General features: G+C 43.6%; 2 protein-coding genes across 2 annotated transcripts in view; one reads left to right on the forward strand and one right to left on the reverse strand.

The window, feature by feature from the left end:
* The first annotated feature begins 1,098 nt into the window (after positions 1-1,098).
* On the forward strand, positions 1,099-4,770 carry PIF1 (PIF1 5'-to-3' DNA helicase). Its single transcript, XM_072420684.1, is given in 7 exon segments — positions 1,099-1,643; positions 1,684-1,834; positions 2,179-2,304; positions 2,832-2,985; positions 3,061-3,175; positions 3,368-3,474; positions 4,767-4,770. Coding segments are annotated over 7 exon segments (1,200 nt in total). The 5' UTR covers positions 1,099-1,100.
* A 2,786-nt stretch (positions 4,771-7,556) lies between these two features.
* USP24 (ubiquitin specific peptidase 24) overlaps positions 7,557-12,468 on the reverse strand; it is a 94,773-nt gene continuing 89,861 nt past the window's right edge. The window contains exon 67 of the mRNA XM_072419339.1: positions 7,557-12,054. Within this exon, the coding sequence (XP_072275440.1) occupies positions 11,992-12,054 (63 nt within the window). The 3' untranslated portion in view covers positions 7,557-11,991. The remainder of the gene's footprint in view (positions 12,055-12,468) is intronic.

Raw genomic sequence — 12,468 nt, forward strand, 5'->3', positions numbered from 1 at the left:
TGGTGGCCATTAATAGGGACCCATTAGAGTGGTGGTCAGTGGAAGAGGTGACGTGTTAGACAGAAGGACCCCTTTTATATTCTTGATGGGTGGAGGAGGATTCCCTTTATATTTGTGGCGGGTGGAGAAGGGGCCCCCATATATTAGACCCCATTTGTGGGAGAGGTGCAATCTTACATTGGTGGACAGTGTAAAAGTGACATCTTATACCTAGGACTGAATTGGGGCCCCTTAGATTGGGAGAGGTACCCTGGTTGGTGCGGAGGAACCCTCTTTATATTGGTAATGGGTGGAAGAGAACCCTCCTTTACCCCTAGTAATGGATGAAGAAGGACCCCATTATAATAGAGGCAGAGAAAGGGCCCATGATATTTGTGGTCAGTGGATAAGGTGCCATCTTACATTGGCGGATCTTATACTGGAAACTGGATAGGGGCCCATTAGATTGGCGGTCAATAGGAGGGTGCCCTGGTTAGTGTAGGACCCCATTAATGTTCATAATAGGCGGAGGGGGACCCTCCTATATTATAATGGGGGGTCCTTGTTCACCTATCACTATTAGAGGCAGAGAAAGGCCCCCTGACATTTCTGATCAGTGGGTGAGGAGCCATCTTACATTTAGGCAGTGGAAAAGTGAAAAATCTTATACTGGCAAGTGAATAGAGGCCCAATAGATTGGAGGTCAGTAGGAAAGGTGCCCTGTTTGGTGCACAAGGACCCCTTTTAAATTGGTAATGGGTGGACAGGGCTATCCTTTACTAGTGATGGGTGAAGAAGGACCCCCTTATATTGTAGTCTGTTGGAGGAGCCCTGGACATTTGTGGTCAGTGTGAGGGATTCCCCTTAAATTGGTGATCAGTAAGGAAGAATCCTTGTACGTGGGTGGTCAGTGGAGAAGGTCCCCCGTTACTTTAGGGGTTCATGGCAAAGGAACCCCTCATGTTAGCAGTCACCCCAGGAACCCCAGAATTTCACAGAACCAAGGCTAAGGAAGGCTGCCCTATTCAAATAAATATGTTGCTGTGGGAGGATTGGATTTGGGTTCTCTTTGGGGACACAGCTTGTATTTCACATGCTTTGTTTTCTATTTTAGGAATAGAATGAATCTGGCCGACCATTTATCCGCTGAAATCCAGAGCAGCATCACCATAGAATATCTCAATGGGTCCGGCCAAGCCCTCAATAGGAAAGTTATGCGCAATGCTTTGACCTCGCTGGGCCGTAACGAGTTTCGGGAGTTGGTCCTGAAGGTGAGAGATGGGAAACTTCCCCAGAACTTCATCCTGAAACAAATCCAACTCTTCACCCGCTTCATCAGAGATGGGAAGAGCTCCATCGTCCTCCAACCAGACAACGTCCAGCTACTGATCTCCAACTGCCCCTCGGACAAGCTCAAGCACTTCATGAAGACTCTGATGATCAAACACGAAGCTGGCAAGAACGGGAAGCCGGTGAATGACCGCATGAAATTGTTGGCCGGGCTCCCCCGCACCTTTGAGACCATTAGTCCTGTGCAGAGAAAGGACGTAGAACAAGCTAATGAGATGCGGGCCAAAGCCAATACAGAGACCCCTGTGAAGCGGAAAGGGCTGAGTAACCGGGAGCCCAATAAAACCAATGGATGCCCACAAAAACGCATAAAAGTGTTTACACGGCTCAGATATTAATACACGGCCATAACAGAACCTTCTTTTCATGTGTCAGATCTCAGAGCTGCGTCCCAGCAAGAAGCCCACCTTGAGTATGCCGAGGCAGCTGAACCTCTCCACCGAACAGTCGCTGGTGCTCAGCACCGTCCTCAGCGGGAAAAACGTCTTCTTCACCGGCAGTGCAGGTTGGTGAAAACCACTTCAAGTGGACCTGTCATCATTATTTTATGTTAAGCTGATCCATACGAAGAAATGAGTTTGTACAACACTAGTTATTAGCCCACAGGAAACATCTTTGTTCAGGCCGGGGTCACTATCTACTACCTGGACTGAGATGTTTGAAGTCAGATGACAATCCTATAAATCCTGGTCACTGGGCAGGTATTGGAATGGCTCTGTTTTGTCTGCAGTCACAATTATAGTGAATCTTTGGGATATCTCCAATGGTGGTATATGGGCTCTGTACTGTCCCCAATCACTTGTTGCTACTGGAGTGGTAACCTCGGTGTATTTTATTCTGTTCTTCCAGGCACAGGGAAGTCCTTCCTGCTGAAGAGGATCATCGGAGCTCTTCCTCCTAAAAGCACTTATGCCACAGCGAGTACAGGGGTAGCGGCCTGTCACATCGGAGGCACGACATTACACGCATTTGCAGGTTATTATTAACTGGTATTTATATAGCGCTGACATAATACACGGTGTTGTACAAAGTCCATAGTCATGTCACTAGCTGTCCTCACATGTCACTAGTGAGCTCACAATCTAATGTCCCTACCATAGCGATATGTCTTTACCAGAGTCTAAGGTCAATTTATGGGAAGCCAATTAACCTAACCAAAGAAGGGGAGAACCTGCAAACTCCATGCAGATAGTGTCCTGGCCATGATTTTGAACTTGGGACTCCCAGTACTGCAAAGACCAGAGTGCTAACCACTGAGCCACCGTGCTGCCCTATTATGTTAGTAAATATCCGGCTTGCTGTAGGACCCCGGGGTAAGAAGGGGGGGGGCTGCTTTGTGAAATGAAGGCTACAGCTTGATAATGCAAACTGAAGTGAATCCCCAGGCAAGGGAACTCTCTTGGTCCTTCCTTCAATAACTGAATCTGGTTTTTACAACCTCTTGGATATATTTCTAGAATTAGGTTTTTTTGGCTTCCATTGACCATCATTTTCTGCTCCAGGTATCGGCTCTGGAAAGGCTTCCCTGGAGCAATGCATTGAATTGGCCAATCGGCCAGGGGTCCGCCAGCACTGGATGAGTTGCCGTCACCTGATCATCGATGAGATCTCCATGGTGGAGAGCGAGTTTTTTGACAAGCTGGAGGCCGTTGCCCGGTATGTAATGATCCCGGATTGGGGATTTGTGGTTACACCAACTGGTTGCTGAATATTGATCTGTGCGTTTTACAGGTCTGTACGGAGGCGGGATGAACCCTTCGGAGGGATCCAGCTCATTGTCTGAGGAGATTTGATACAGCTTCCGCCGGTCACTCAAGCGTCCAGCCAGACCAAATTTTGCTTCCAGGTAGGAAGTGGCCCCATATGGCTCCAAATATGCCTGTTAAAGGGACCATGTCACCTTGTCAATGCATGCTACTACGGCCATGACTCCGCATTATACTGACCTTACTCTGACCGCTCCGACCTCTGCTTATCCAAAGGCCAGAATTAGGCACCACTGATAATGTAACTCTGCTTGGATTTGTATCCCGCACAGGCAAAGAGTTGGAGACGCTGCATCCATCTGACTATGGAGCTGACGGAAGTCCGACGACAGACCGATAAAAGATTCATTAACCTGTTACAGGCTGTTCGGTTGGGCAGGTAAGTCATGGACACCTACAGGCTGCATTTTAGGATAGAGACGTTCTGCTCTGTACCTGATCTCCTTATCTGGGTAACAAAGGCTATGAATATAAGTGAATCAGTAGCCATATTGTAGCACATCAAAGCTCTGTATGTTAAAATGCAGCAAGGAACCAAATGCCTCAAATATGACGGCTGCCACCAGCTAACCAATCTACTGGAGGATTCTAAAAGGGACCCTTACTGTAATAAAGTATTGTATTTGTCTCTCCGGTGGCCCGTTCTGCCCTACATAAAAGCAATGATATAGGGGGTTAGAGGATGGAAGTATGGCATGTGCAGGGGAACATGAACATGCCTAGTATCCACCTATTTACGAGCCATGGTTCCAACCTCTGTCTTCATGTAACAGGACATGGCAATGATGTAGGGGGTTGAAGGATGGACCCAGGGCACATGTATGGTGACACGGATATCCAACACTTCTGAAAGCATTGCAATCACATGTCATTGTTCCATCCTTCATCACGTAAAAACAATAATGTTGGAGTCGTAGGAGGGAAGCATGGCACATTGAGGGGGACACAGACATTCCTGAAGGTGTCGCAGGCGGGTGTTCTTCTTCACACGCTATGGTTCCAACCTCCATACCCCGGCCTACACCTTTTACAAGCTTTGCCCCAGGGATGTAGGGGGGTCGGAAGATGGAACCATAGCACACACATGTTGACACAGACATCCAACACCTCTGAAAGTGTTGCAGTCAGGTGTCCCTCATCACATGTCTTGGTTCCAAACTCCATACCCTACATAACCGTAATATTGTAAGGGTCAAAGGATGGAACATGGAGTGGGGCACAGACGCCCAAAATTCCAGAAACGGTTGTAGCAAGGTGTCTCTTTTGCCACACCAACCTCTCCTCTATGTAATGCGACATGGCAATGATGTAGGGGTTCAGTAGATGGAACCTTGGTACATAAAAGGGGACATGGACATGTGGCACTCCTAAAAGTGTTGTAGCCAGGTGTCCTTTTTCAGACGCTATGGTTCCAACCTCTCTCCCCTATGTAATGGGACATGGCAATGATGTAGAGGTCAGAAGAAGGAACTCTGGCAGAAGAAGGGGGACATGGACATCCAACAGTCCTCAATGCTAAGGAATCCAATGCAGGCTGCAGCGCTGCAATAGAAGACATGGTACAATGGCCAATATCTTTTGTATAATGTCCCTGATATCCCATTTATACCCTCCCATACCCATTCACTTCTGGTGCATTGTATAACATACTTTTTCTTTTTCCTTTCCCAGGTGATGTTGGCTAAAAACTTGGATGTTGCTCGTGGTCTGGTGAATGGGGCGCGTGGTGTAGTCATTGGCTTTGAGGGTTCAGGAAAAGGTGCGTCAGACCTTCCACTTCCATTCTTGTAATGGGGAAAAGCTAATAATCGAAAAGGAATACAAAGCAGCCCAATGCGTTATGGATGCTGATGTTTATTTGTTTTCCCAGCTATGCCCAAGGTGCGCTTCCTCTGAGTGAATATGACATTCACTGAAACATTCCTTGGTGGAGAATCTTCCAGGTTCATGTATTTCAATGGCAGTAATTGATTTTCCACCAGTGAATGTCAGATTCGTTGCTTTATAAATCAAACTCCTTGTGTGCTATATGCTTCAGCAGCTGCCAATCTGTTTTATTGCCCTCTACACGGTAAATTTGTAAATTCAAGAGATAACATTTACGAAAGCTGAAGATTGGTTGGTATGGCCCTCAGGCTGTATTTGTGTATATAATAATAAAAATATATATATTTAATATTTCTTTATATATACATACATTTCTGCTTCAAAGCACAAGGAATGTGCATGCTAATGATTGGATGATCTGGAAATGGTAACTGCAAAGCTCCAGTAATTGTTCCTAAGGCACTGCTAGTCAACCAGATGTGGAGTGAGATTTGGTGATGTCTTCAGGTGCTGCTCAGTTCTCCTTGCTGGAGATGAAGCTGCAACTGAGGACGTGTAAGCCAAGATCTCCCTGCTCCTGGTTCATCCATCTTGTGGATCTGTGCTTTCTCCTCCCTATCATCGGAGACGAGATCTGCCATAAAGAAGCAAAGCTCTGCTCCTATACCAAGACAGCTGTCACCATCATCCAGAACAAGGCATATAGGGGGAAAAATCAGCCACAGCCAATACCAGTGACCAAATCATTTTCCTTTCTTTAGAAACGGCACAGGTATATTTTTTTAAAGTGTGTTGTTTTGTGAAAGAGTATGTAAATTGACAATGGTAGCCTGATATAATGGTTGATTTCTGATCCTTGGCCTTTTGGAATCACTGACTGACTAATAACTGATATTTTCCACACGGTTATTTGCCTGCTGGGATCCTGAATAAAATAATGAAGTCCAATAATCAGCTTTATACCCAGGAAATAGGAGATGAACAATGGCAGCTCATGTCTCTCAGTACAGGTCCACTTTAAGGAGCAACAAGGAGTCTGGGTGGAGGGAAGGGTTTGGGCTAAACTAAATGTATAGGATTGTTTAGAATTGTATATAAACCTTTCACCTGCTGAGTGTAGTAAGAGAATCACTTGAACCTTTCTGGATACCTCCCCCTCCACCAATCCTAACTGCTCTGATTGCCCTCAGGCAATAGCTGGTACAAGGGCATTATCAGTAGGTAGACTATTGTTACAAGAGAACCGGTCACCTTGAATCCTCCCTCCATGCATGGCCTTGTAGGAGTAATAGCCAAGCTGCTTCAGATGGAGCCAATGGGTATTAAGAGCTCAGATTTCCCTTCCTAACCTCATTTGATTGTGCATTGGAAATTACCAGTAAGGTATAGATGATGCACATGTTCATACCCAAAGCAAGTAAGTAAATAAATATGGCGGCCAAGTCACTGCTGGGAGAGGGGTGCAGGGCCGAGTCATGGCGTGGAGGGGGAAGCTGAGCTACACCTTCATTGCTCGGAAAGGCAGAAATTAACCACAGGACCGGCTCTTTTCTTGTGATCTTTGAGAATGTTTTTCTCTAACAAGGAGTTTTGTTTTAGCAAAGTCGGTTATGAATACAGAAATAGGCAAAGGACCAGAGCCCGCATCACAATTTTTGAAGCTTGCAAACATATCAACCAATCAGAATTGTAAAAATGTTTGAATTTTTTGTTACATCTCAGTGATGCTACTCTAAACTTTTTACTGTCCACGTGCAATGGATGCAGATATTTCTCAGGGACAGATATGTGAGGGTGACAACAGTGGACCATTCCTGTGCAATGTGTGCCGAAACGGGCAGTTGTTCTAATCTAGTGTTTAATAAATGTTGTAGAAATCTGCCAGACTTCATCCTTCATGTGTAACAGTTTGTATGTCCATTAGCCAATAGTGTCACTGAGTGGTCAGAGAAGGGAAATATTGCAACCCTCTCGTCATCTCACTTCCTGTCCTGGGTAATAAACAGGAAGGGAGAACAAATCTGTTCCATGACATTTACTAGATTTAAAAAAGTTAAATCTGAGATTCTCATCCTTGGGCTTTAATAGACAATTCATGTTTGCATTGAAACCTGCGCAATAAGAGGGGCTAACCCCAAACTAAAGGGGTTCCTTGCTTGTTTTTGTATAGGGTGGGGTCAGGTTGGAAGATTTATAGTCGTTTTATTGACCTTGCTCCTGTAGGTTCTTCCTTATTACAATGGGCCCCCTGCAGCCTCTTCTCTAAGGCGCTGTGGTCGCAGGTTTTGACCCAGGACCGGTCCTACATTGTGATAATTATGAGCTTTAGGTGCCCAGACCTGAACAGGTTGGAACTTCCAGCTGCATATTTGTTCCCAGTCAGCGGTTTAGCAAGTAGTGAAGCTACAGGATGAGAATGACACCCCCAGAACATCTTAAACGTACGGATCCTTCCATTCCTAGCATGACAAACCCACAAGCATCACCATGCAATACAAACAATGCAGAAGCAACTCCGCCATTCACAGTTGCATGCATCACAAAGGACAGACGGCTTGTGGGAAGACGAAGCAGCACAGTGGGGAAAGGTTAGTGCGGGGGGAAAAACACATGGAAGACCGGCGTCCCCGAGGGTTGGTTTTATGATATGGTGCATTTATTGGAGGGGAAAAAAATAAAAATATCAGTGCAACAAAATCAAGAAAATATACAACACAATGAATAAAAATCAGTTGGCACAAAAACATAAAATTCATTCTTCGGCTTCCTGTTATCTAGGTGTACTTGTGGCAGACAAACCAAAGTGCAGCCATGTTGTAACGGAGGCCAATGCCAAAGCGGGCCAATCAAATCACTAGCAGCTTGTGACATCAGCAGGAGAGGCGTGGCTCCGTGCCTTACATCACAGAGGCTGAGTGAACAGATTGGCCGAGTATTCAGGGTACAAAAATGGCCGTCTTTAGATGAGCTACAAGTACACAAAACTTCATGATATCAGGATTTCTTTCAATTCCAGTTATCTCCAAATTAAACTCTTTATATATTACCATAAATCAAAATTCCTGCACAAAATTAAACATTCAAATAGTGCAGGTAGTAGTGACAACGTCCCTGGTGTGGTGTATTAAGAACTGGGGGGACGCGGACAGACCAAACTTTATTCAATATGTCTCCATGCAATGTGGCAAAGCTTGATAAAGTTGAAAAAAAAAAAAAAAAGAAAAAAGCTACAGTTTTTAGGAAACATTTTGTAACCACATTGGAATATTCAAACAAATCTCAGACAAAAAAATAAGATGGATTATAAATGGGAACTCTGAAAGTGAAAGTCTGACCCAGAAAAGTTGCTGTGCACCCCTCGGGGACTAAGCCCTGCCCACCAGTCATCTCCACAACCAATCAAAAGGAGGGAGGATAGTGAGTAGGTGGAGCCTAACTTTGAACTGAGAGAAATTAAGGAGGTACTATCACAGAGTAAGAAGAGTCAGAGAGGTGCACAAAGAGATTTTAGCGTAGGGCAAGGATAGTAGAAACTTAAAGGTGCCTGAGCAGTACTTTTTCAAGCTGGATGGAAGGAAGCTGTAGGCAGCCCCCCCATATTGTGACCCAACTTTTCAGCAGCTACACAAAATTAGTTGGGTAGTTGCTGAAAAATGCTGGGTGGTGCGCTCAGCTAAAAGGGGCCGGGGGGAAAACTGCTGATCTTAGACAGGACTTCTAAAGTAGCTGCTGGATTCAGATTAAATCCCCAACGAAATCCAAAACAGAACAAGGCAAATTCAATGAGCAATCGTGAAACATGTAAAATTAAAAGTATTTTATATACTCGAAAATAAACCAAGATACGTTTACCTGGATACTTATAACACCTGTGTTCTCTTTAAAACATTTAAAAGTAGGAACAAAAAGTGACAGGGGCTCATTTTTACAGGTTAAAGTGTGTTGGTACTTTTTAGTTATTTATAATTGGTCACCTGCTTTTAAATGATCTATTGTGCAATATTTTTGGCCACCAGTAGGTGGCTCTGTGTCATGATGTAAAGTGTAAAACTCATACTCCCATGGCAAGAGATTGTTATGCACTTTACAAGTGACAGCACCATCTACTGTTGTGACTGGTAAAGTAAAATCAGATTATTTTTCTAATAGCATTTTGAGGGGAAAAAAAACTTGGTTTATACTAGAGTATATAAGGTACATTTGGAACTGAACTGTGCATATTAAAACCTCTTTGTGTGGCTGACTGCTATTAGAATTTGCTCTGTTCTGTTTTAGGTTTAGTGAGGTTTTAAGATATTTGCAATATGAAAGAATACCCCTACCCCCTAGGATTTTGCAAAGCGTCTACCCTTATTCTGCATACAAAAGAATATTTTACAGCCATTATCGTTAAATCATTGAAAATACAAAAATACAACCTAATTAGTGTAGTTGGCCACATACAAAGAGTCTGTTGTCCTGAAAAACATCCCGCCATGGATGCGGTCGGTACAATAAGCTCAGTATTCTCCCCCAAAATTTTTCTAAGCTGGGTGGGAGCTGTAGGTGGGTTGCAGCTCCTGTATTAGCCACGCAACTCTTCAGTAACCACCCAAAAACAGCCGGGTGGTAGCTGAAAGGTGCCGGGTGGTGCGCCCGGCTAAGAAAGCTTGGGGAGAACCCTGAAGCTGATAAAAGCCAAATTCAGCCTAAGAATGACAAAGCCCCACAGACAGACCTGGGCTGGGGCTCTGCCCAAAAATTCCAGCTGATCCGACAATTTTTCCAACTGGTGGAACTTATTCAACCACTGCACTACAAACCAGAAATGGTTTCCATCGGACAAGGAGCCGTCCCCATGCATGGCCAGCTTTTTGCATACAGATCATTTAGATTTACATCAGAAGCTTTGGTTACAAAGGCCTGAAAATAAAGCATACAAATGTACAAAGAGGATACAAAATGGTAAATATCTGAAAAAACACTAATTTTTTTTATCTATTTCAGATTTCTTTGCAATACTTAACTCCACCTGTTGTCAGGTTTGATATCGCAATGCAAGGCAGTCACATCAGCTTTTTTAACAGTATTATTGGGCCTTTTCTTGTAGGGTATTAACAGGCTCTTGAATGATCCCTTATAGCAAAGGAATGACAAGTTCCAGTGTTCCCCTCAGTCCCTTTTAGCCAGGCGCACTTTTCAGTAACCAGCCCCTTTTTTTTTTTTGGGTGGTTACTGAAGAGTTGGGTCACAATGCAGGAGCTGCCACCCCCGCCTACAATTCATTCTCAATTTCTGGGTTGAGCACTGAAGTTCATCTGCTAAAAAAAACTAAAATAAGTGACATTTATTCAAAATATATCTTTTAAAAATGTTTTAAAAATGAATGTTTTAAACTGCAGGTGGACAGCTAAACACAGCTGGATACATGCGTGTCAAATGTTATATCTGGCAGAGCAGCCAGTCCTGGGCTTCCCTTGTTCTCGGGGTTGAGTCTTGGACCTCCCTACCACAAAAAAGTTTGGTTCAGGATCCAGCATAGCTTTTGATCAGATCAAAACAACTCATCTGGTTTTGTCCTTCAAACGAAGCAGGGAATAGGCTGGGTAACTTTGTGCATTAGCACGTATGAGTCTTTGAATTTGTTAGAGCAAACCAGGAAAATAAAAATATTTTTTGGGGGTTTGGGGGACCTTTGGAGGACTGGTCATCAAAGATCACCTTGAAACAAAACATGGACACCTTATAGTTGTTACCCCCTTGCCAAGCAACCTCTTGGAAAAACACTGAAAAAATTCATATACACATGCTTTACCCCGCCTGACCCCTTGGCTTCTCATTGGTGAGGGCAATGACACGGGCCCTCCAGCGAGATCCTGGGTATGTGTATTACCTCCGAAGTCACCAGAAATTCTTCCACACCCTGTAGGTGCAGAGTTTCATAAGATTTAGGATTCTTCGTTTTCCAGGATATTACTGGAAGGCCTGTGACCTCATTTAAGGCAAAATTTGGGTAAAATTTTTTGTTTGAATTCTCTCCGTTTGGATGTGGAATTTTACATGCTAGTGGGGTCTAACAGGTGGAACTTAGACTTGAAAGCAAGGACTGCTTTATGATTTGCTTCTTCCTTGTAAGCTGAACCTAATGCTGGATGAATGTTAAATTATCAGGGAAGAATACTGTTAATAAACACCGTTATAGCTGCTTATTTGACTGCCATGGTTTGCAATATCAAATACGCCAAAACAGATGGGGTGACATTTCACAACTTTGCATTGTACCACATCCAGCCCACTAACTGGAGAATTCCACAGGAATTTTACCATGGTGATGCCGATACCACTTTGCAAATTTAAGGGCTCGACCCGGTACAACCAACTCGGCTGTGTCCAAAGCTTATACAGGCAAAAATAAATTATAAAAACAATGTATGAAAAAACAGCGGCTGTTTAATTTTGCGTGATTGGATGGCACGAACATACCAAATGACTATACAAACTGTCGGGAGACATATTAAATACAAAGTGTCTTCGATTCGTTTTTCTTCTTTAAAAGTTCAATTTGAAACTAAATTTGTACAAGGAGAAGTTTTACATATCGTTTCCTTTACATCATTTTAAGATTCCTAGGTAATATCGTAAGATTAAAAAGTTGCCGTGTGCACCTAAACGCAGTGGAGATTTTTTTTTTCTCTTCTTGATAGTTCGTATAAAACCAAATGAAATCTCCTCAGCATTACAGAAAAAGCCACAATTGTACATTCACTCCTTTAATTCTGACATATTAAAAAAAAAAAAAATGAAACCACTTGTTGGGTTTTGTTTTGCAATAAAATTGACAAAAATATTCTGTATCGGTTTCTTTTTTTGCAGCAGTGAGGTTGAACTCCGTGTCGCTGCGACAGTTTTCGAAAAAAGAGCCTTGGCTGCAGCGTTTGGATTAGCTCTGAGTCCCATGAGGTTGGCCGTCGTCCGACAGGACATTATGGGGGCCAGGGACACGGTGATGAGACTCAATTGTGGTTCTCGAAGGGCTTTCGGTTCACAGCGCAACAAAGTCTCGCCGGTCTTTTGTACCTGGGAAATGTGGTCAAGGATCAACGTCCTCAAGCTCACTTTTTGAGTCTCCAAGTATCATTGGAGAATCGGGACCCTAAAATAAGTGGAAAAAAAAACATAAGGAGGAATTACTATACAATTAAAAAAAGTAAAAGATAGCAAATGTCACAATGTGAAGTTCATACCAGGAACTATTCGTATTCTATACTGTCAAACATTTAGATAAGCCTGAAATTAAATCCTCCATATAGGGCAGTTTTCTCAACCAGGGCTCTGCCAGGAAACCTTTGGGATACTCCAGGGGTTGCTAGGGCCATGAGAAATGTGTGCCACTCAGGTGGAGCAATGTAAGTGTAATTCTTCCCACCAAGCACCGCTCTATTATACTGTGAGCTGTGGATATAGTAATTAAAGAAGGGATTCCCTGAAGACCGCACATTAAAAAGGTTGTAAAACTCTGATCCTGAGACATGGAACTGTCTATAGCTCTACAATCAATGAGAAAAGA

This window comes from Pyxicephalus adspersus, chromosome 8 (genome assembly GCF_032062135.1).
Source record: "Pyxicephalus adspersus chromosome 8, UCB_Pads_2.0, whole genome shotgun sequence".
Taxonomy (NCBI): domain Eukaryota; kingdom Metazoa; phylum Chordata; class Amphibia; order Anura; family Pyxicephalidae; genus Pyxicephalus; species Pyxicephalus adspersus.